General features: G+C 36.1%; 1 protein-coding gene across 4 annotated transcripts in view; it reads left to right on the top strand.

The window, feature by feature from the left end:
- LOC117400445 (cullin-2) overlaps positions 1-23067 on the top strand; it is a 28974-nt gene extending 5907 nt beyond the window's left edge. For all 4 annotated transcript variants that reach the window (XM_059023280.1, XM_059023278.1, XM_059023279.1 and 1 more), the window contains 19 exons: positions 735-837; positions 1961-2055; positions 3609-3714; positions 6037-6119; positions 6782-6878; positions 7804-7914; positions 8509-8671; positions 9292-9416; positions 11135-11242; positions 12496-12555; positions 12976-13104; positions 13353-13439; positions 14911-15063; positions 17620-17697; positions 18143-18209; positions 18355-18557; positions 20057-20158; positions 20539-20655; positions 22452-23067. In XM_059023280.1, the coding sequence (XP_058879263.1) occupies positions 735-837; positions 1961-2055; positions 3609-3714; positions 6037-6119; positions 6782-6878; positions 7804-7914; positions 8509-8671; positions 9292-9416; positions 11135-11242; positions 12496-12555; positions 12976-13104; positions 13353-13439; positions 14911-15063; positions 17620-17697; positions 18143-18209; positions 18355-18557; positions 20057-20158; positions 20539-20655; positions 22452-22583 (2119 nt within the window). In that variant the 3' untranslated portion in view covers positions 22584-23067. The remainder of the gene's footprint in view (positions 1-734; positions 838-1960; positions 2056-3608; positions 3715-6036; positions 6120-6781; positions 6879-7803; positions 7915-8508; positions 8672-9291; positions 9417-11134; positions 11243-12495; positions 12556-12975; positions 13105-13352; positions 13440-14910; positions 15064-17619; positions 17698-18142; positions 18210-18354; positions 18558-20056; positions 20159-20538; positions 20656-22451) is intronic.
- The last annotated feature ends 1004 nt before the right edge of the window (positions 23068-24071 follow it).

Raw genomic sequence — 24071 nt, 5'->3', positions numbered from 1 at the left:
TTAATACTCATCAATCAAAACCCCCAATTATGTGGTTTGATCAGATGTTTTGCGTCATATTTATATGTATATTTCTATGTTTGACTGTCATCTAAAATAAACTGGGTCCCCATTGGCTCACCTTGTAAAAGGCAGTAGGTTGCAGGTTCACATCCTGGTCATAACAAGTTGCCGATCTTGGCAGGGATCACTGTATTAACCTGTGGCTTGCCCTTCTCCCATGGGCTAGGGAGGGGAAATCTGTGGGCGGTTTGCCTCACATAGTCAAAAGTAAGATAAGTGATTTCAGGCTTTTAGACATAATTAGAATTCTTCTCATTCATTCACCTACTGCTTTCTTTTTACAATTGAAATCTCCACCGACACCAAGTGGCATACACTTACAGTTCATTCATTTTATTATTGAGCTATACAAATCGTATTTTGGGTTCACTTTACTAATCTTTTGCTCCACTTTAAGTTGTGCCTACTTTTTTAAGTGGAATGAAAAGATAATAATAATAATAAGTTATCAAGCAACTTGGATATAATTAGAAGCTGTCTTCATATAATAGGAGTATTTCTAGGTTTAAAGTGTTTGTTTTCAGAGGAAAATCTTTTTGTCTTTGTGGGTAGATCAGCAGTTTATAGGCAAGCTAAGCATTAAAGAATACAGGTCATTTATGTAGTTCTTTATGCATCTCTCTCTCTTTATGCATTTCTCTTCTGTGTTTTTTCCTTCACCTGGTTTGCAGTGACATTTACGCTTTGTGTGTGGCATATCCAGAACCTCTGGGTGAAAGGTTGTACACAGAAACAAAAATATTTCTGGAAAATCATGTTCAACATTTATATAAGGTATTGTATTTCGTGTTAGGAACACTGTGAAGTTAAAAAAAAATAAAAAATGAATAGTGAATTTAAAGGGACTGGCAAAAAAAAGTGTGGTAATTATTATCAGGAGTCTAAGCCAAATGCGTATTTCAGATGCAGTTCGGTAGAAATGTGAAAGTAATGTGTATTTTATTGAAAATACGGTTGTAAGTGAACTTTTAAAAAGTATACATTGCATGTCCTGTTCTGATCACAGACATTTTTAAAGTAGGCCTATAGTATTGTGTCCCAGTTTTTCAGAGCGGACGAGGAAAGTATTTGTGTGAATGGTTCAATCTGCAGCAACATCTTTCTTTCTTGTACGGTGGTGCATTTCAGTACCTCCACTTTTATCTGCAAGTATAGTGCATGTTTCTTGCTGGTCACTTATTTCTATGTTTCATGGAAATGGCATTGATGCGTGAGCACCATGGTAACTCAAAAACTGTGTTTAGGGCAACATGAAATGCATCATAGGATCAGTAGTCCCAAAATAGCACAAATACAGTACAGATGCACTAATCTGGATGCAAGTTAATACATTTCCCAATATCCTTTACACTCAGCTGTAAGAACTAAGGCAATTCATTGTATTCATCTTTTTCTTTCCTGTAGGGGCTCCAAAATAATTAGCACAAACAGAAAATTCATGTTAAGCGAATTCATAGTATAAGAAGTAATTTACAGTAGGCAACTATCAAATTTGGTAGGGAACATGTAGAGAATTTGTAGTGTCAGGAAATGTGTTTAATTTGAGTTCGCCTTAATGAGAATTGACTGTACTTTTGTTGTAACCTTTTTTTGGATCGTATGTTTGGAGCGAAGCAGAATTAAATGACAGTAAATATGAAGTACAGTAGCTAAGACCATGTAATATTAATATGTGTATCCAGCATTTAAAGTAAGTGTACAGCTCCGGAAGCCTGGGTTTGAACATGGCTCACACACCCTGGAATGAATGGGAAGAAACTTTCAGTTCAGGATTAATGTGCCCCTCCAGAGGAAGCTCTTGTGGTGCCTGCCAGCACCATGCCAGTCAATCACCATTCACAAGAACAGCATCCACAAGCACCAAAATAAAATCAAACTCCTGACTGTGTTTTTACAGAAAGTACTTGAATCAGAAGAGAAGGTATTGGGGATGTACCACAGATACTGGGAGGAGTACAGTAAAGGGGCAGACTACATGGACTGCTTATACAGGTACAGTAACAGCATCTCGAAACAGTGTGTCCTTGAAAAACTTTATAGCGCACTTGTTGGAATTATCAGCTATTTGTGTTTGTGTGTAACATTGTTTTTTGTTTTAACTAGTTCTACTGTTGATAGTGTTTTTTGGTAGAATAATGGCTGTGAATTTCTATGAATATACATTCATATGATTACAATCTGAGTAACAGATTTTTTTAAATCCTGAAGATAATAATAATAAATGACCACAAATTCACAATGAATTCAAGTGGAACATCACAGGAATAGCAGCGAATGCAGTGGAATTCAGAGGGATTGTTTTACAGCCATTATTTTAACACTTCATAATGGCTGTTACATTTTTACAAACTATAGTACCGTTTGTGTGGCTGTTTCTAAACGGTGTGGTAAAAATATTTATTATTAGAGCCAATCATGGCAACTCATGCATATCAGTAAGTGCTAACTAACTAATGCTTTTGGTCAACAAGTGCCTTTTTAGACAGTCTGCATTGTGAATGTGAACATAACAAAATCAGCGTTTAAGAGATTACTTAGAAATGTAGTCATTGGGATCTTTAGAAACAAAGTATCAAAGTGATCAAACTTGCAGGGTTAGTTCAGAAGGGATAGATAAGCTGAGCTGATCATGGAGATAATAGACCTAAAAACCTAAACCTGGCAAGGAAAATAACACTCCAGCAGTCCAGTTTTGGAATGTATTGTACCTGTTTACATTGTACCGCAAATGAAAGTATGTGTGAAGTAAGTATTGTGCACGTGACAGTGTATACACACACACATATATGTGTGTGTATGTATGTGTATATATATATATATATATATATATATACATATATATATATATATAATGTGTGTGTGTGTGTATGTATGTACATATATATGTGTGTATATATATATATATATATATATATATATATATAGCAAAGGATCTATTTTTAAGTACTGTATTTTCGTTGTTGCTTACAACAGGGGAATTTAGAAAAGTTATGGAGTTTAACAGCAGTACACATACAGCCTGTTAATTCATACAGTATATATGCCTGTTAAATGCATGTATACATGACTGGAAAAGGAAATACTAATCATAAAAGTTAGGTATAAAAAATGTAGGTAAAAGTTATCAAAATTAAAGTATACATTTTTATATTTCATTATTACCCAGCAAATCAGGTTCTGTTTTGAGTGGTCATTATCCCACAGATAATGCTAACTGGACTAAGCAATATAACCTAAAAGCATATTTTTAGTATCAATCTCCTAGTACCAGTAAATAGTTGACCTTCTCAAGACACTTAACTGTTGGTGCTGCGTCAGACATTAATGCTAACTAAGTTAAGCAAAGTTGGAACACCATAAACCTATTATAATTAAGACACTGAGAATGATTTTTAGTCAGTATGCTTGAATTTAGTTATTTCTTTTAGTATTTCTAAATTTACCACTATAGAGTGCTTAAAAGCTATAAATGGATTAAATCTATTACACTTTTTGAGTTGGTTTTTGAGAGATTTTATGCTTGATATTGCTGCTCTGCCCTGCAGGTACCTCAACACACAGTTCATCAAGAAGAACAAACTGACTGAAGCTGACCTGCAGTATGGCTATGGTGGGGTGGACATGAATGAACCACTAATGGAAATAGGAGAGGTAAGAGAAACCAGGTCAAGAACCCCTCTAACTGCCATTTTAAAGGCATGCACTTGACAGCATCTCCCATACTCGTTTTACTACAGTAATATTGTATATGTCTGCTTTGTAACATATTCATTTATTAAGATGTGGATATAAATTCCAAGAGGATGTATGAACAACTGTAGTTTCTATGGTTTTTGTTTATTCTCCACACTCTAGCTAGTAGACTTTTCTTCCTGATTCTGACAGTACTGTACATGTCCATTATGCGTGCTGTAGATGTAGCAGAGATGCCAACTGCTACGATTTGGTTGTAGCAGCTACTATTTTGGAGGTTCTGCTACGCGGCTACGTTGAAGGGGTATAATACTACGATTTATATTAAATAAATAAATGCATACATACATAAATAAATGATGGATACTTCCTGAATGTTTATGAAATATTATTTCAATACCATGTGTGTGTTTTCCTGTTGTAATATTTTTTAATGAATTAATGGTTATAAAATAATACTGTATTTCATTGACAGTTTTTATTGTGGCATTTTAACTGACATACTAAAAGCTCTGAACTGGGTTGCTTAGTAACCAGTTTAGGGGTCCATCAGAAACAGCTGCAAATGTCGCCTTGCTATCATTTTTCAATGCCTGTCGGGTCTTTGACCTAAATCAAGAGAAGTATCTCAGCATAGCTGAGAAAGAAGTGTTTGAAGACAACTGTGTAGCACAGCGTGAATACCGTGCTTACTACGAAGTTGTCAGTGAAATGAAATGCAACGTTTACCAGTTCTGGAAAAACATGGAAATGAGATTCCCAACGCTTGCTGTAATCGTTTTCTGCATACAAAAATGTACTTTGGAATGACCGGCCCTCCAGAAAGGCATCAAACACGTACAGCATGCTGCATCAGAATAATATGTAAACAAACAAACCAAAACGTAAAATAACTGCAAAGTGTAGCACAGCAGAAGCAACAGATGCACACAACTTCAAATGTTATTTTTAAAGGCATGTTAAACCTACAGTTTTTGTTTGCTGTCCTGTAGAAACCCCACCAATTGTTATGTAAAACGAACATTTTTGTTTATAGTTGTGTATGCTGTGGAGTTTACCAATTTACAGGATTAAAACTTGAACCTGATGTTGTGAAAAACATAATAAATAAATATTTAGATTCATTTTCCCTTTTTCCTACTTCTATAGACAGACTCATTTTATGTTTATGTAGGTACTGTATATTGTATTTAAAAAAAAAAATGAAAAAAACTTCACACACCATTTCCCCCTTTTTCCGTGATTTTGAACACATTTCTGTGACAAAATCCCAGCATTACTTATCAGTTATTAGAATATAAATTACAAAATTATAAGTCAAACAAAAAATGTCACTCTGCTCCATCTAAAAGATCGATCATTAGCTTGTCAGAAATATCAAGAGGGATTTACCACAGAATGGTTATTCATTAAAAGAAGTCAAGTGTCTCAATCTCACGTATGCTGTGAATACTGCCAGACAGACTTCTCTGTGAAACATGGTGGGCATCATGACTGTATCACTCACATAGGTACAAAGAAACACCAGCAATAAGCACAATCTGACACTCCCCATTACTGTCTGTTTGTGCAAATGGATTTTGAGGTTTAACCCGCTTTAAATAATTAAGTATTGGATACTAGACAGCATTTTGTGTTGCAGAGTAGTAAAAATGTAAATAAAAAACATTGTTAAATCTTTCTTCAGGTGTTGTTATTTTGATAAAGTTTTGAATATTTCAGTCCAGGTTTGACAGCACTTACGAGATTCGAAACACCTTCATTACTAATATTTAAATCCAGAATAACTAGAATTCCAAATAATAATTTAAAAAAAAATCAAAGATTAAGTGTTGAAGTATTTTTATTGTTTTGTTTTTTATTTTAATTTCTAAATGTCGTGTGTTTACAATTATCAAAATTATAGATTGAACAGCAACAAATGAAGTCATTGGCTTGCCAGAGCCTAATAACCTTTTAATTTCTAGGGGCTAGCAGCCACTGGCCTTAAAAAAAATATTTCTGCTACTATATGCTACTATATTTCTGCTACGATGCTACTATTTTCTACTTTCATAAGTTGGCATCTCTGATGTAGTGCACTTTGACCTACTTTAATAGTACTGGCAATATTGTATCTATGTAGTTGGCATATATATAATATGTGTGTGTGTGTGTGTGTGTATATGCTACTTGTATACCCTTTTTGTATTTACCCTTTACCCTTTTACTATTCTAAATGAATAATAGTGCCCACCACACAACACAGTCAGACTTTCAAACTGTACTGTTGCATTTCAGCTAGCGCTTGACATGTGGAGGAAACTGATGATTGAGCCTCTGCAGACCATTCTGATCCGAATGCTACTAAAAGAAATCAAAAAGTGAGTTTTGCTGGAATATTTTCATTCCCCCAAAGTGTTTCACTGTGAAGTGAATTAAACATTAATATTTATTAAAGCAGAAAAACAATTATGTTGTCACATTCAAAATGTATCATTTTCTCTAGAGCTATTATACAACAAATGTTCCTAAATATTGAAATTCTTACCTGAAAAACAGTAAATGCTAAATTATAGAATATTTAGTGTTTAGACATTAGACATTCTATTTTCACCATCAGTTAATTATCAAACAAAATAAAAACATACAGAAATGTACTGGACAGAGTGATCTTTAGCAGATATATTCCCATTCTTTGATGCAGCTGGTGTCTTTCGTTGAAGACATTTTAAAGAAATTGTGCTGCTCTGTGCAGTGAGTGTTCAATCATTTACCAGAAGTAAACTGAACCGGCTGCCAGGTTCCTAAATGCAGTGCAACAGGTAGTGTGTCAATAAGGCAAAGGTTTGCTGTATTTATTTTTAAGTTATAAAAAAATATATATTTACACTATTCTTTCAGAAATGGGAATTTTCACAGGAAACTACATATTTCACACAGCAATGTGTACGTTTCACGGAAAGGGAAGGAATTGCAGACATATTTGTAGCCAGTCAGCTGTGGAGTTTTCCAGCCGTTTAATATGTACTTTTATATTCTATAGTGACCGGTGTGGTGAGGACCCAAATCAAAAAGTAATCCATGGGGTTATCAACTCCTTTGTTCATGTTGAACAGTACAAGAAAAAGTTTCCCCTTAAGGTAAGAGGATGCTAATGAATTAATACTGGGGGGCCCTATCATGATTCCACCATCCTGAAACTTGTACACCTGCAGATTTTATGTGATTAGTTGTGAAAACCAAGATATCTAACAGTCCATGCAAGCCCATTTTAATATTTTTTGTTTGTAAAAAAAAAAAATAATAATAATAATTTGTAAAAATCCCAGCAAGTTAAGGTGCTTTTCAGTTCTACCAGCCTGCCATAGAAATGTGGAATGTATGCTAGATCAGCTAAAGTGCAGTTATATATATATATATATATATATATATATATATATATATATATATATATATATATATATATATATATATATATATATATATATATATATATATACTGTATATATAAAACTATATTATATATATATGTATTAGTAAAGGGAAGCACCATCTCATGCACAGCTATACATTGCCAGTAAAACAAAAGGAAGCTGGATCCAAAGTAGCTGATCACTACATGACACGGACTCTTACTGATGCAAAGAAACTAGAAAGTCTGATGTAACCTGATGTTACATATATCTATGGCAGGCAATTAGAAGTGAATAGCAGCTCCTGAACTCCGGTGAAAGCACTTTAACACCATACAAATAAAACAGTACTTGAGTAAGCCCAATAAAAAAAAAACCTCAGAATGATTGCAAACATCCTAAAAAGAAATTGAGACATAAAAGAAAAATAAGACAGTGAACTCAGAAGCTGCGTACTCTCATGCAGTAGTATACAGACCCTCCGAAGCTTAGACTAGCTGAATATACCCCGGAACAGTATCTCCATAGTGTTTGATAACATTTTGTGGTGCTTCCATGTTGTCGATTTAAATATTGTTTTTCATCATGGTGACAGTAATCGTTGTTTTGTCATGCACTGCAGCATAACCTTTCCTTCTTTCCCATGGTTTAGTTTTATCAGGAAATATTTGAAGGCCCTTTTCTGGCTGAAACAGGAGAGTATTACAAACAGGAAGCATCCAATTTACTGCAAGAGTCAAACTGCTCGCAATATATGGAAAAGGTAGGGAAGCATGCACTTGACTTATGTGTAGCTCCAAATACCCAGATAGATACTGAGAATTAAGAATCTTTGTAGGAGACACTCAAGAAGCAGTGTTATTTTCTTGCCAAGGTTTAACTAAAATAACTACAGTCTTGGTTTGTGCAGTGTGATTTTGTACTTAAACCAAGGGCTTGACTTTCCTTCCTACATGACCTGCATTAAAAACACCTGGTTTCAACTTTACTATATCTGGTTGGTATTTACTGCACTAAGTTGAACCATTCTGAGTAACAGGAAATGTGTATCAGGAATGTGTATTTCTGCAGAACTATCTTGGCTTGGAAACTTTAGTTCTAAAACCTTTACGTTAAGTGAGATTGTGGCATCACCAGACCAACTGTAGACTGCAGTCTTGAAATGTCTGCTGGTATAAGAAGGTGGTGATTGATTATGGCACCAGCAATGGACTTTTCAGTGATAGTAGTTGCTGTTTACCCTTGTATATTTTACCTGAATAAAGAAAGTAAGTGATATGGCTTATTGAAAAGATGTAGATACACCAGGTTACTTTTTGGCAGACATTTATTTGATAGTTGAAATATTACGTTTAAGGTTTTAGCCAGGTTAAAAGACGAAGAGGTTAGATGTCGGAAATACCTACACCCCAGCTCGTATGCCAAAGTGATTCACGAATGCCAGCAGAGAATGGTGGCAGACCACTTGCAGTTCCTACACGGGGAATGTCAAGATATCATCCGACAGGAAAAGAGAGACGGTATGGGTGATTTTTACATTTACAACTTTATTTGATCCCACCGGTGACTGATTTGATAACTCTCCCTAACTTCATATTTGTTTCATAAATCCTGTCAACATGCTGTGCTGAACACCTGTATGCACAGTAGTACCTTCTGGCAGGGTTATACAATCTTTAACAAAATACACTTACCAACAGCTGTTGATCTCCAGGTAGAAAAACTGACTTTTGGCTGCACAGAGAGCCCAGCAGTCATTGTTTCTGGCAGATCTAAAATGCTATGTAATTACAGCAGCCTTTTCAATAGGATAACTTCTTTATTGTAGCATTTTCCAAAGGGTGAAGCTATTCAATAATGTACTGTTTTGTCCTCAACCAAAATTAACTATTCATGCTTTTATTTAGGCTTGTTTCAATTGTAGTGGTGTGCTGGGATTTGCTGTTTCAGGGCTTACTATTTTATGAAGTCAGGCAATTACAGAAGCGAAACAGTATTCCCTCCAGTTGTAATCTTTACAAAGTGGAGGTTAAGAACTCTGCTCTAGTAATTTATCATTAACCCTCTACAGTTGCTCTCTCTTACTGATACATCGCTATTTCTACTCTTCTATTTCTGTTCCTACCTCATTTTCTTACAGACATGGCCAACATGTACACGCTACTGCGGGCTGTCTCCAGTGGGTTACCTCACATGATTCAAGAGCTACAGAACCATATCCATGATGAGGGCCTAAGAGCAACCAGCAACCTGTCTCAGGAAAATGTGAGTACTGCCTGGGAGGCTGCAGCTGCCTGCTGTAGAATAGTAGAAGCTTGGCCCTAATGGTTAGAGCTGGGGACGAAGAGCAAGTTTCACAACCACACAGCACATCTTTTCTGTTTTCTACCTGGCTGTAATTGTATATTAAAATAATGCAGTTTAAATATCCCATTGCCTTTGAGACAACTGAGATATGCTAAGGTGATCATGGGTGTTAGAATTGTGATGGTGAAGGTACGGTGCGGTACTATGCGCTAGTTTTGTTTGTTTTTGTAATTGTGAATAAAAAGCGCGTGAACTGCAGTATTCTGTGAGTCTTATTGCCGACACTACCCGGTCACGTCTGGTGTCAGTAGCGGGATAGCGGCCCTGGACCGAACTGCAGGTTTATTTTGGGGGAAAAAAAGATTTGAAAAAAGAAAATGGAGCGGCAGGAAAGCCGACCACTGCCCCTTGCCGGAGAGCCCCTTGGTGTTTTAGGGGGGGAGGGTGGCCGATGGCGGCCATGGGTGTTGTGCACATGAGGAAAGTATGTGGAAGGGTGAAAGTCCTGCCGGTGCACAGGTCTGTGGGGAATATTGGGTGGCAGGGAGGGGGTTAAATTCCTCCCAGCAAAAACACCTGAAAATGTATAAAGAGGATGATCACGGGTGTTAGTTTAGAATTGTGATGGTGCGGTACTGGGTGTGTTCATTTTGTTTGTTTTTAGAATTGTGAATACAAATTGCGGGAACTGCAGCTTTCTGGTCTCTGAGTCTCACTGTTGACACTACCCGGTCACAGTAAGTAAGGTGTGCCAACCGTGGTGACCATGGAAAGGGACCATCCTATCCATCGTCCATCGGACATGTATGGAGTGAAGCGCAGGAGCTGGGGTTGCCAGATGGATTCTATTTGTACTTTCTGCAAAAACGTGTATTGGGCAGTGATTGGTGACGTGAATGATGGATTGCACTTCACTGCAGTCAGAATTATGCGACTCACTTATGAAGGAGGTAGCCACCCCGCCCATGTGTTGTTCTAACATGGTTTAGAAGACAGGTAGTTCCAATATGGACCATGACTGGGATCAAATTGCTCATGTACCATTGTCATGTGAAGGTTTTCCTAAGCCCAATTACGCATGTCCTGGGGGATCATGGTTCCGTTCAGGTGAAAAATGGCCCTCATCTGAGAAGATGCAGACAACAGCCTCCTGTTTTATTTTTCTTGTTCACCGCCTTGGGTGCACAATTGCAGTTCCCAGAATGATAGTTGCTCCTTTATCAGTGTTGGCGGCTTCTCTTGCGATCGATGTGCTTCCAGTCTGAAGGAATCGTTCCGTTAATCTGGTTTCCGTTGATCTTGGAGTTGTGCCTCTGTCAGGGTGCTTGCTAGCAAAATCTGTAGCTGTGGCAAACAAATGAGCTCAGCACAACGCTCCGCAAGTGTAGTATTCTTAACATTTGTCCTTCTAATACTTTTACATCTATATATGTATATCTATATTTGCAGGAATGGAAATAAGACTCCTATTGCATAGCAGTTCCACCCATTCCAGGTTTTACTATGAGCTTGATTAGCCACAGTGTGTCTTATTAAAACCAGGAATGGATCAAACTGCTATGCAATGGGAGTCGTCTTATTTCCATCCCTGTATTTGTAATGCTTTCGTTTCTCAAGTCATGTTCATATAGACCTTGCATTATGATGTATTAAAGCATTTCTATTTGTCGTCCTAGATGCCAACACATTTTGTGGAGTCTGTGTTAGAGGTTCATAGTAAATTTGTTCAGCTCATCAACACTGTCCTGAATGGCGACCAGCACTTTATGAGCGCACTTGATAAGGTAAATGTATTTCTTTGCTGTAGAGACTTTGCATTGTAGCTGTTGGAATCATTTTAGATTTGATACATTATAGCTAATTGGCAACAATCCTCTTTTTCCTCCCTACTTGATGATCCCTTTGGGAGAGATTTATACTCAGTAAACTATTAATGGTACACAGACCACAACTCTGATACTGATGTAACTATGCATAATAAATTGTTATTCTGCAGTCTGTGGCTGTAGGCCAAAGAGACTTAGTATTTCATGGCTTGATATCTGCAGTGAGATTTATATCTGTGTTTGTGTTACTGGCTTGCTTTGTTAAAACATGTACTGAAGCTAAACAGTCACTAGATGGCACTGAAGATACAATGGGGAATCACCGAAACAATGCTGTAATGCAGGAGTTTTCAACCGGGGGTACGCGTACCCCTGTGGGTACTTCTATGGGTCATAGGGGTTACGCAGGATGACTCAGAAATGCACAAATAAAATGAAAGTAAAATAAAATAATTATGCTTGTGGGAAGTAAATAGTAACGTCATAAACATTTACAGTGCAGACTATTTTGTATTATTTATAATGACTTTACATGTAATTAAGTTTTAAGCCTACTGGTTTTCTGTCTCAGCAATTTGTCAGTCCCAGACTTATATTAAATATATATTAAATAAACGGAGGAAAAAAGAAATGTGTTAACCAGATTATTCTGCCTTTTATTGCAACTGTGGTACCATTCAGTGAGCGGAAATTGTAAAGAGGTACTTGAGCTGAAACCTCCCGACAGAAGCGGTACAGTGTCAACCAAAGGTTGAAAACACCTTCTGTAATGCAACAACTGGATGGGAGATCATCCAGCTGTATGTAATTGATATACAGTTACAAAGAAAACTGATGTGACATCCAATTCTTGTGGTATTTGATGCTATTTGTGCACATATTGATTATACTACAATGGACATGCACACAAGCATTATACAGTCTAGAACTACAGTATCTGTTTTCAAGAAAAAAAAAGTGAAAAACTAGATGCTGTCATGTGTTAATCGTCTCACACCAATAGACAGTTTAGATCAGATGCTAAATTAGTGGGATTATTTTTTTTCTCGCTTAGTTTTGCTCAGTACCATTCAGTCACCAGCACCTAGTTTTAAAAATACTTTTTAGAAGTATTTGCAGTAATAAGTTGTCAGCCACATCTATTTTTTTTTTTTTGTATCCATGTCTCTAAATAATACTAGACTTAGTCTATTTCGTTTCCTTTTTTTTAGGCTTTGACTTCAGTTGTAAACTACAGAGAGCCAAAGTCCATTTGCAAGGCCCCTGAGCTGGTGAGTGTATTCTTTAGAGAATTTCTGAAGAAGGATTATACAACAGGACTTCAGTATAAGTATTAGATATTTTCTCTAAAGAATGTATTTCTCCCATCGGACACTTGGATTTTGTTGCAAGCCAGTTGAAATGGATCCTGTTTGTTTCCTTCGGCAGCAGAATATCAAGCATCCATATACCAAACACGGTGTATAACAATCGGCTCACAGTGCATTTTTGTGATTTGGTGTAATTGTCCAGGATTTAATTATTTCCTGACAAACAGTGGCAGTCCAACTATGACCTCGGATCGAGTTGTTCCAGTTGAGATTGAATTGATCCAAGAGGCAGATGGAAATAAGGCATGCTGTGGTGATCTGTTGCATTTAATTAAAAAGCAGATAAGGGCTTTTAATTATGTGTTTGCTTTCCTTTTTTAGCTTGCAAAGTACTGTGACAATCTGCTAAAGAAGTCTGCAAAGGGAATGACAGAGAATGAGGTGGAGGACAAGCTGACGAGCTTCATCACTGTATTTAAATACATAGATGATAAAGATGTGTTTCAGAAGGTAATAGGTTTTGGGGGAATGCTCTGTTGTACCAGTCTGCAGTTGGTCTAGATGGTAGCAGCACAATCAAAAGATAATTCTTCTAAATGTATTTATTGTAAGTAGACATAAAGATGTAAACATTCAATAGAAAAAATATCATCATAATGCAACAGATGCCAAAAACACCAGAAATACTAAAAAGAAAATGTCAGCCAAGAAGGCTTTATCAACATTTTACTAAAATTTCAAGCATTGTTTCTTTTCAGTTTTATGCAAGAATGCTAGCAAAGAGATTAATACATGGCCTGTCGTTGTCTATGGATTCAGAAGAAGCCATGATCAACAAACTAAAGGTAAAGCTCTTGTTTTTATTATAAGAACTAGGAAATTATTTTGACATTGCTGTTGCTCATTTCAGGTTTATGTAGGAATTGGCATAGATATGTTTTCCTTAAAGTGTTTTCCTTTTTATGGAACATAATAATTATTTAAAGTAAATATACAGCCATTCCTAGCGAAAAACAGCAGATGGCTCCAGGGTCACCATCTCAGAATCTGATGAAATGATCAAGCCTTGATCAAGTCCATTATTCCGGCATACTATAACCCCCAAAATCACTGCTTCCTAGCGTTATTATTTTCAAATAGAACTCATTCAACTGCTTATTCTGAAAAAAACAGGTCATAAATAACTTATGAATGGCATTATGTGTTGGGACTGTAGTTGGACAGTTTAACAATGACACAGTCCGGTAGGATTCTTGTATACTTTTTACAGTTGAATGCCTGAAAGTGCTGCTTTCTTTTTTGTATGCCTGCCATATTGGTGTCATATGACTTTTTGCTTTCTAGATGATACAGAGGTAATAATTCATATTGGGGTCATATGACCTTTTGCTTTCTAGATGATACAGAGCTAATGATTCATATTGGTGTCATATGACTTTTTGCTTTCTAGATGATATAGAGCTAATGATTCATATTGGGGTCATATGACTTTTTGCTTTCTAGATGATACAGAGGTAATAATTCATATTGGGGTCATATGACCTTTTGCTTTCTAGATGATACAGAGCTAATGATTCATATTGGATTCATACTTGGCACACAGGTGTATTCTGGGATTCTGTAGGCCAGATTTGATCTGGGGTGTCGTACAAGAAAAAAATATTCTTGACAACATTTTTGTTTTGTTTTTTTTGCAACACTGCCTTCTCCACAGTATCAAAACCTTCTGAACCAAGTGGAGGTTGTGTCTTGATACTTACAAGGTTATATAAATCCTGTAAATATTATGAATGTGCTGCTGACCATGAAATTAACCTCTGACCAAATATCACAGAGGCAGCACACTTTGATTATAGTTTTAATGTTAGGTACAGAGTTGTATTTTTTTATTTCTATTATCATTTTTGTCCAGTTAAATACCACTTTGACATAGTGTCTTTGTAGTTGTATTCTATGATCCTCTGAATTAACCTTTTTACAGGTGGTGATAAGTGAATATGAACTGTTCCAGTGCCACATTGTTTTTTAACATTAGGATATATCTGTGATACCATCTTTTTCACATTTCCATTCAATCTGTCTGTCATACCCCTTAGATTTATACTACCGGGGATGATTTTTTTTTTTTTTTTTGGTGAACAAAATTGTAATAGTTTTAAAGCTAACATGTGTGATTGATTCATCTCAAATCGACCATATGACCTAATATACAGTACACTAGCCCCCATTACTGTCCCAATATGTCAGTTGCCTTAGCTTATGTCAACAACACAAGGTAAATAACTGAAATAACCATGTATCTCTTCCCTTGTACAGCAAGCTTGTGGGTACGAGTTTACCAGCAAGCTCCATCGCATGTACACAGACATGAGCGTTAGTGCTGACCTGAACAACAAATTTAACAACTTCATTAAAACCCAGGAAACTGTCGTTGACCTTGGAATAAGTTTTCAGATCTACGTACTGCAGGTAAATCTCATGTTGAATGCAATCTGTCAGCTCAGCGAACTTTGTAAACTCAGTAAGCATTACTGCTGCTGTAATACGACCATTGTAAAGGTCATGAAGTGAAGTTGAAAGTGCTTAATGGACCAAAAATGGCATTGCTCAAATTAATTTGTATGTATATATGTATGTATGTATTATATTATGTTATTACGTACATATGTAGTGAAAAAATTAAGCTGGCAAATGGTTTTTGATTCAAAAACACTTTATATGCAAGAAAGGTATACCTCCAATACAATCATATAAGCACGAGTTCCAAACTGACTTTGGACAAGGCCTCAGTACAGCTAAGTGCATGATATGTTTGTATCAGAAAGCACGGATATCCATGGAGTCCATTCGAAAGAGATGAACTTTACAATGTGTGATATTTATACCTTTGTAAGTAATTGTTGACTCCCCTCAACCCGACTGGTTTCTGTCCAGTAATCGAGGTAGTCGTTATCCCATCACACACGGCGAGTCTACCACATACTTCCTCTGTGGGAAAGGGGGTGGTGCTCTCTGACCTTATGGTCCACCACATGCTACATGCAGCAGGGCGCATCCATCTTGTCTTTTAAAATACCGCCTCCCATCTCAGGGTCAGCCACGTGTAATGTGGCATGGTGTGTCCATTTTGTCTTTTAATGCACCTTCCCCCAGTCTCAGGGTCAGCCATGTGTAATGAGAGAATTCTAAACTTGGACAATACTGCATTAAAACGACTATAAAAGAAAATCCACACACAATTTAAGCATAATGATTAAAAACAACTTAACTATAAAAGACACACACATACACATAATGTAAAACGTATAATTAATAACATAATTAATACCTCATGCAGACAGCCATTACTACACGTACACAAAAAATTAACATTATGTGAATGACTTACAATTTGTAGTTTTAGAAGAAATAAAATCAGATAATAAACAGTACAAAACAATAAAGGAAAAACAATGACTAGATAAACTCAATACCATGTTCCCTGAACGTTTCAGTAAAAAGGAATAGTAGATTGTTACATCATTAGCTATGTAGTAAATTACATCACATTAATAGATTTCAATATAAATAAGCGAGTACAGTTACCATTGCATCAAGTAAGGGATAACACATGACAGGGCATGCGTTGTGTTGCATTAACATACGGCTGTAGTTGGGTTGGCAGAACGAAGCAAAACCGAGTGCCTTCAACCAACACAGCTGTATGTTAATGCAACACAATGCACAAGCCCTGGAGTGTGTTATCCCGCTTATAAAACAGGATAAAAAGTTTTTATTTTATTTTTTTTATTAAATGAACAATTTTATTATATATCCTTCCACTTTGGAGAAAAAATAGTCCCTCAACAAGGTTCTATTTGTCGTAAATATTAGGTTTTCAACGTTTATTGTTAATCAAAGTGAATGACGCCTCCATGCTGGTCTCAGTCGCTCCGTAAATAGAGCTGACATAACTCACCTTGTTAGTGATGAAGCATTTAAAAATGTCAATCATGTATTTTTGTTGATAATGAAAAGATACAGAAAAGGAGGCAAAGACAAAATTCACTATCCACGCATTACTGCCACTGACCTGGAGAAGCCAATACAAAAATACATTATTGGCATTTTTAAATGCTTGGTCACTAACAAGGCTAACATTGTGCTTTTTATGGAGCGATTGAGACAAGCACAAAAGTTAACATAACAAAGCTAGAAGAAATTGAGTACTCTTGACCAGCCGAATTACTTACGCACTGAAGCATAGAATTCTTGTAACAGACCGTTTACATTTTCAAGACAAACGGTTTTAAGTCGATTACCATTTCTTTATATTTCACCCAATCAATAAAAACACCAGCTTCCCAAGCATTTTTGTTTTCTTCGATTTCCTTAAGTTGTTGACTTGTTAGATTTTTGTGTCTCTTGCTTTTTTTTTTTTCTTTTCCCCCAACGGAGGTTTTGCTTCTTGTAATTCTAGCCACTTGTCTACTGTCATGCATCTGAAAAGATCAAATGTGATGAAAGGAATGTCTCTAATTTTTAAAACTTTAAAAGACCTCTCACAGCAATGTGTGTATTTATTGCAAGTGTAATATGTTGTGTATTAATTTTATTAATCGAACTGTGCTTCAGCAAAAATAAGTTCTATTTAACTGCACAGTAAAAAAAAATCCTCAACAGCCAATCAGCGTGCAGCATTCAAACATTCTGTTTTATAAAAGCCTACAACTACCTTCACTGTTTGTTTTTTAAACACACTTTCCCTTGACAAAATTATGTTAAACATACCAAAACGTTAGGAAGTTGGCTGTTTTGAAAAAGTAAAGTGATTGATAAACTGAAAAGCCACTATTTTAATAATTAGCTAATATAATTGTACTTAAGTTTGATTAATGTTTGATTCTGCGGTTCAAGAAAACATACCAATTTACTTTAACCTCTAGCTATTAGAGTACCTCCCACATACACTTCTTGTTGCAGATGTGTTGGCGTTACACACAACAGTAATGGAGCCTGAACTTGTTCCCTTCTGTATGATTTCAGGCAGGGGCGTGGCCTTTAACGCATGTTCCATCCTCCACATTTGCCATTCCTCAGGAGCTGGAAAAGAGTGTACAAATGGTAGGTTACGAGGCTGTTCTTTAAGAGTTAGGGGCGACCTGACTCTCCTTTGGTCTGATGGGTAGAGAAAAGGATAAAGAGCAAGTTTAACTTTGAGTTGGATCTACTGACTTGCTGCATAACTTTATCGTCAAGTCACCAAAGCTACTTGTGCCTCCATTATTTGGAAATGCAGAACCCCTATCAACTGTGAATCCTTTAGATGTTTTTGTTGTGCCTATATTAAAACCTAGTTTTATATACTAGTTAACTTCAACCTTAATATGTGTTAAGCTTAAAACAGAATATTCTTTGACATTTCAAGAAGCTATTCAAATGAACTTGAATAACTTATAATTTTAATCTTGACAAATCCATAGAAATGGTAACTGGGGTATAATTCAGTTGGGACTGTGGTAGGATTTAACATAACATTAATCTAATGAAGGTCCCATCTGCTTTGCAGTTTGAATTATTTTACAACCAGCACTTCAGTGGGAGGAAGCTAACATGGCTGCACTACCTTTGTACAGGTAATTAAACAAATAAAATAGCCTCAGTTCTGTGCTCTGGCATACAGCTGAGCCTTACAGCTAAAATCACTGCTGCTGTGGCATACGGTTTTTTTTAATTTTATTTTTTTTCTTCTTTAACATGAACATTTCATTGATCCATCAGGTGAGGTCAAAATGAACTATCTCTCTAAGCCCTACGTTGCGATGGTTACTACCTACCAAATGGCAGTACTTCTGGCTTTCAATAACAGCGAGACAGTTAGTTACAAGGAGCTCCAGGACAGCACGCAGATGAATGAGAAAGAACTGACAAAAACCATCAAGTCCTTGCTGGATGTTAAAATGATTAACCACGATTCTGAAAAGGTGGGTGTCATTCCTCAATGGAGTACAAAGTACACGTAAAGGGTAACTGTTGCGCAATACAAATGCATCGGCTGCATTTTTTGATCACCAAGTGGGGCATTTCTCTTTACCATTTGACAGGTAAATGACATACAATCATTTCATTTGAAAGCATCTCCGATTCCCTCCAATTGGAAATTAAATGCCGTCAATTTTAGGGAGTTTGATGTGAGAGTTGAAGTTTTTACCTCATGTGCCAGTTTTTAACAGAGAGGTCATGGCCACAGACTCATTATAGGTAATTGGAATTCAGTTGTTGGTCTGGCTTGGGATTTTAAAGAGAGCCCTGACTGTTATTTTGGATTACTGCACAGACATAACAATGTAATTTTATGTTTCATTGCATTCTGTTCAGACTTTAGGAGCCTTTACACAAATACAGGATGACTGCATGGCATTCAGAGACCTTTAAGCAATAGTTTGCACATTTATGTTGTTGTTTTGTAGTAGTACTGTTTAGCTTAGTTACTACTTTTATTGTTTGGAAGTAAAACAGATGTTGAAAAAAGAGGCAGAGGGAATATTTAATCAAAGACTCCAATTACTGTTTAAGTTTTATAATATGGTTTTGTTGTCATGATCATACTAAGTATCCGATGAAGGAATCACTTTTCGGTTCCCATAAATTCTGGAGTTTCCTTTTTAAATCCACACTATTGATAATGCAGTAACTGTAATTTCATTTGAAAAGTCAAACCCAGATCAATGAGATTGTCCAGACTAACCCTCAGATCGATCTGAGATTGGTTTTGCATATAAAGTTAGATAAGTGAGATTATATTAATTGCCTGGGTTAATTCAGTATGAGTTTTTACCACCATTTTTTGTTTTGTAATTTTTCAGTTTCCTTCTTGTATGGCAGTTATCCTCCACGGGGTATATAGTGCAGGTGTACATTTATCACACTGCATCTTCAGAGGTTGTTCCACATACTGTAAATCAGGCATTTCAGTATTCTTTACTATGTTACTAACTCCTCCACTGCTTACCTGATGACATCTAGGTCTTAAATACCACTTATCTAATTTTCATTTAACTTCTGTTTATTGTTCTATACATGCTGTTGATATCATTTTGGCAGGGGGTGTATGTAAGTGATATTGTTGTTTGCTAAGTATATCATTGCTTTGTTTTATATGTCTTATCAATCTATCTACATTAAAAAAAAAAAGATTGAGAAGGACATTGTACATATTTTGAAACATCGTTTTTCAGTCATTATTGTTTTAGTAGCCAGAGAAGTGAGACCAAAGGCAGCTTTATGCGTCATTTATGTATTATAGGGTCTGAATGTAAAGGTTCTGAATGTCTGTCTATATGAAAACCACATAGGTCGATGGGAGAAAGACTTGAGCAGATAGCATACATCATATCTGTAAATTCTGTGATCTGGTACTAACCAAGCATGTAGGAATCACGTGTGCATCTTAATGGATTTGTGTGTGTGTCCTGTTTTACAGGAAGAGGTAGAAGCAGAGTCTACATTTTCATTAAATATGACTTTCACCAGTAAACGAACCAAGTTTAAAATTACAACATCGATGCAGAAGGACACCCCACAGGTTAGTATTATCATTGTTGTTATTATTCCTTGCTTTAAAAAAGAACAGGCCAGATAAACACAGTTTTCAATGTATTTATCATTTGGAAATGAACATGTACTAAATATTTGTGGCCTTTTAAAATGCAAAAACAGCATAACCCATCGATGAAAGAATGATGAAAGAATGAATTAGTAACTTCATTATTAATGCATATGCATTTGTAAATGGCATGCTGTTACACACTAATGAACTTGAACATACTGTAGTTTGTAGGTCATTCTGTAGTTTTTATTGATAATGGATTCCTGTTAAATGAGATATTTACTTAAAGATGCAAAAAGTTTTTTCTTAATACCTGAGTCCAGGATCATATCAAAGCCTGTTTTTTTTTCATCTAGGAGGTAGAGCAGACTCGGAGTGCCGTGGACGAGGATAGGAAGATGTATTTACAAGCTGCTATAGTCCGTATCATGAAAGCACGCAAAGTTCTGAGACATAATGCACTAATACAGGAGGTATGTCTTTTCTAAGCAATAATCAAGGAATGAGTCAGGGAGGGGTTGGGGTTACAACCAAACTGTTTAGTTACCAGGAGTAATTAGCATTTTAGCAATAATAAGTCTTCCTTGTTGAAATATTTGCATGAAAAATATATTCTGCCTTTGCTTGCTAAATTATTCTAGTGTCCACAGGGCACCTTTTAAAAGGGATTTCTCAATTAAACACCTTTTCTTTTGAAGTTAGGGAGTGTTTTTTAGTGGCAGACATTCCTCTATTAAATTGTTTTGGAGCGATCCAGAAAATCTCTGAGAATCACACAGAATACATACTTTTGGTTTACATGTCAATATTTAAACATGCCAGAACACTCAAAGATGTTCTCGGTTAGTGGGACAATAATTCTATCCAAAAAAAGTCCCTGTGCCCATTATCAAGTTGAATCATCTGGAAAAAAAATCTTATTAGGAATCCTGTGATCTGCCAGTTCCAGTTTCAGAAGCAGACAGTAGCTACAGTGGTAAATAACTAACCTGCTTGATTTTTTTGAGGATGCAACACTGACAATGGATAATTGCAAAGCACGTGACATGGTTTATTTAGATTTCCAGAAAGCTTTTGACAAAGTCCTGCATACAAGATTAATTCTTAAACGGAATGCAGCAGGGATTCAAGAAAAAGCTAGAAAACAGAAAGAGAAACCTCAAAATGGAGCGAGGTAACCAGTAGAGTACCACAGAGATCAGTATTAGGTCCTCTGCTCTTCCTAATCTACATTAATGACTTAGATTCTGGTATAGTAAGCAAATTTATGCAGATGACACAAAAATAGGGGGAGTGGCAAACACCGTTGCATCAGCAAAGGTCATTCAAAATGATCTAGACAGCATTCAGAACTGGGCAGACACATGGCAAATGACATTTAATAAAGAAAAGTGTAAAAAAGTAAGCTGCTTGATGAGATTCTGAGATCAATAAGCTACTAACAACCAAATTAGCAAGATGGGCCAAATGGCCTCCTCTTGTTTGTAAGTTTTCTTATGTTCTAATTACACTTTAACCTCAAACTCTGAAATCAACAACATATAGTAGTAGTTCATACCTATACCTCTGGCATTAGGTATGGCTATGAGGATAGGACCATTTTAATGAGCTGCTGTGCATCTATGCAAACATTATAAATATGGAAACCATCTCTGTTTGTGACAGATATCTAGAAGCTTGGCTCCTCTCTACTTCAGAACTGAGCAATGCTGTTAAGTGCACACAATAGACAGATCTAAATTTACTAAGGAACTTATTTAGCTCAAAAGCTTTTGAGTTACTGAGTGCATTATAATTTGGTTTTCACAAATATACATTTCCACACAGGCAATGGAAGCATAAATATTGCACTCTGTTTCTATCAGTCTCATCATACACAGGATTATTCATAAACAATGCACCACAGTGAAAACCCAGGTATATTACAGAATTACATTGTTTGAATGATTTACTGCTGATTGTCCAGTCTGTCTAACATTGCTTTCAGTTAACCTTATTCAGGATCAAATCCACAACATCCCTATCCAAAATCTCTTAAACTACTCGTTATGCAGCAATTTGATCCATTTTCTACAGTACGTGTAATATTTACTCTGATATATTTGTTAAGTAATTTGTATTATCAAGCCACATTTAAAGCTGGTTATGTTGGAGTATACATACTATAAATATTGTTTCAGTTTCTATGGTTCACTTTATTTTTTTTAATGTCAGCACCGCTCGGCTGGAGTTGCAAAAATTAACACAAACTATTTGTTTCGGTCCGCAGGTCATTAACCAATCAAAAGCCAGATTTAACCCAAGTATCAGCATGATTAAGAAGTGCATTGAAGTGCTGATCGACAAACAGTATATTGAAAGAAGCCAGAGCTCATCAGATGAGTACAGCTACGTAGCATGATGTTGAGAGTCCTGTAGGCTTACAACAGAACGGAGAGATATTTGTGTTCCTGTGGGATGAAGCAGAACTGTGCCTCCATCTAGGGATATTCACTGAGTCGTCTGGCAGCCCCCCTTTCCTCCACCCAATTTTCTGCTGTTTACCAGTGCCACGCCATGTGCATCAATAAAAATGCCTATAGTTATTGAGCTCAAGCTGATATTACATTTCTAGTCTACTAAACAAAAGCAAAAGTGAGTGAACTACGACAATACTGAAATGTGGAAGATTTAGATGGAAACCATGCTTTTTTTTCTCCCGTTTTGCAGTTGTGTTTTTTTTATGTATCTTGAAGTTTAAAAAAAAAAAAAAACTAAATATTGTAATAAAACTGCTATACTGGTAATTGTATCTACTTTAAAATGTAAAACAAAAACTATGAGATGACAAGCATGATCCTGCTGCTTGTCAAATAAAAAAACAATAAAACCCCAGATATATCAAACTGTTACATGGAAGAGGCTGATGAGGAGAAGCAGATGTTCCAGATGTTCTTCACCAGCTCCTGGTGTGCCAGGAGGTGGAGATTACCTTTGACTGATAGGCCTGGAAACAAAATTAATTGTAAACCCTGCCAAGCAACATTGACGGACAGGTCCCAGTTGTATTTTTCATTGTGAATGGTTTTAATGTTAAAGAATAACAACACATCACTTGATAGTGTCAAGCACTGTATGAAGTTATTATATCAAACATATGTTGTTTTTTTCTGTATATATTTATTTTAATGCAAAATCTGAACAAGAATCAATTTCAGGCAAAAGGATGTAGTTTTTGCATATCATGGACCTCAAGATGTAAAACCAGGAGGCCTGTTTAATGCTTTATTTTATACTACATAATTAGTGCAATAGATGTCAATCCCCACTCGTTTCTGATTCTTCTGCCAGAGTCTAAAATGTGTATGCCTGACTCGTAATAGCACTGAAGGTAGTCCAACTTTTATACTATATAGGGTCTGTGAAAACTAGGTGCTTAGGCAACAGTAGGTTAAATTAGTTCTAATCGGGGTCTATGAAGCCAGCTAAGGTTACTGCATTGGGGATCTGTTTTCTTCACATTAGAAATTTGATTTCCCTTCCCTCAAAATGTGTAGAAAATGTCAAGTATAATACCCTTTCAATTTCTTTGTATTCAGTTCATTTTCAAATTAATCACATCAGCTCCTGAAGCAAATGGTGAGCAAAATCCTCCATCGTTTTTTTTTTCTACACAGCTTATAATTTCCAATTAACAATGCATTTTTCAACATCTGATCAAGAACCTGGAAGCAGCAATGTTCATATGAAATACAAGGGCAGCATTTAGCTGATGTGCTGTGGTTGGGAAAACATTGGATTTCATATTAAAAAATGATTACAATATTATGAACACATTCAGTTCCAGTGTAGATTGGGCTGGGTAGTTTGAAGTCCTGGTTCATAGTGATTTTATGTTCCTATTGTCTTT

Source organism: Acipenser ruthenus, chromosome 4 (genome assembly GCF_902713425.1).
Source record: "Acipenser ruthenus chromosome 4, fAciRut3.2 maternal haplotype, whole genome shotgun sequence".
Lineage (NCBI taxonomy): Eukaryota > Metazoa > Chordata > Actinopteri > Acipenseriformes > Acipenseridae > Acipenser > Acipenser ruthenus.
The sequence above is the reverse complement of the archived record's forward strand: the minus strand, read 5'-3'. Positions and strand labels throughout refer to the sequence as shown.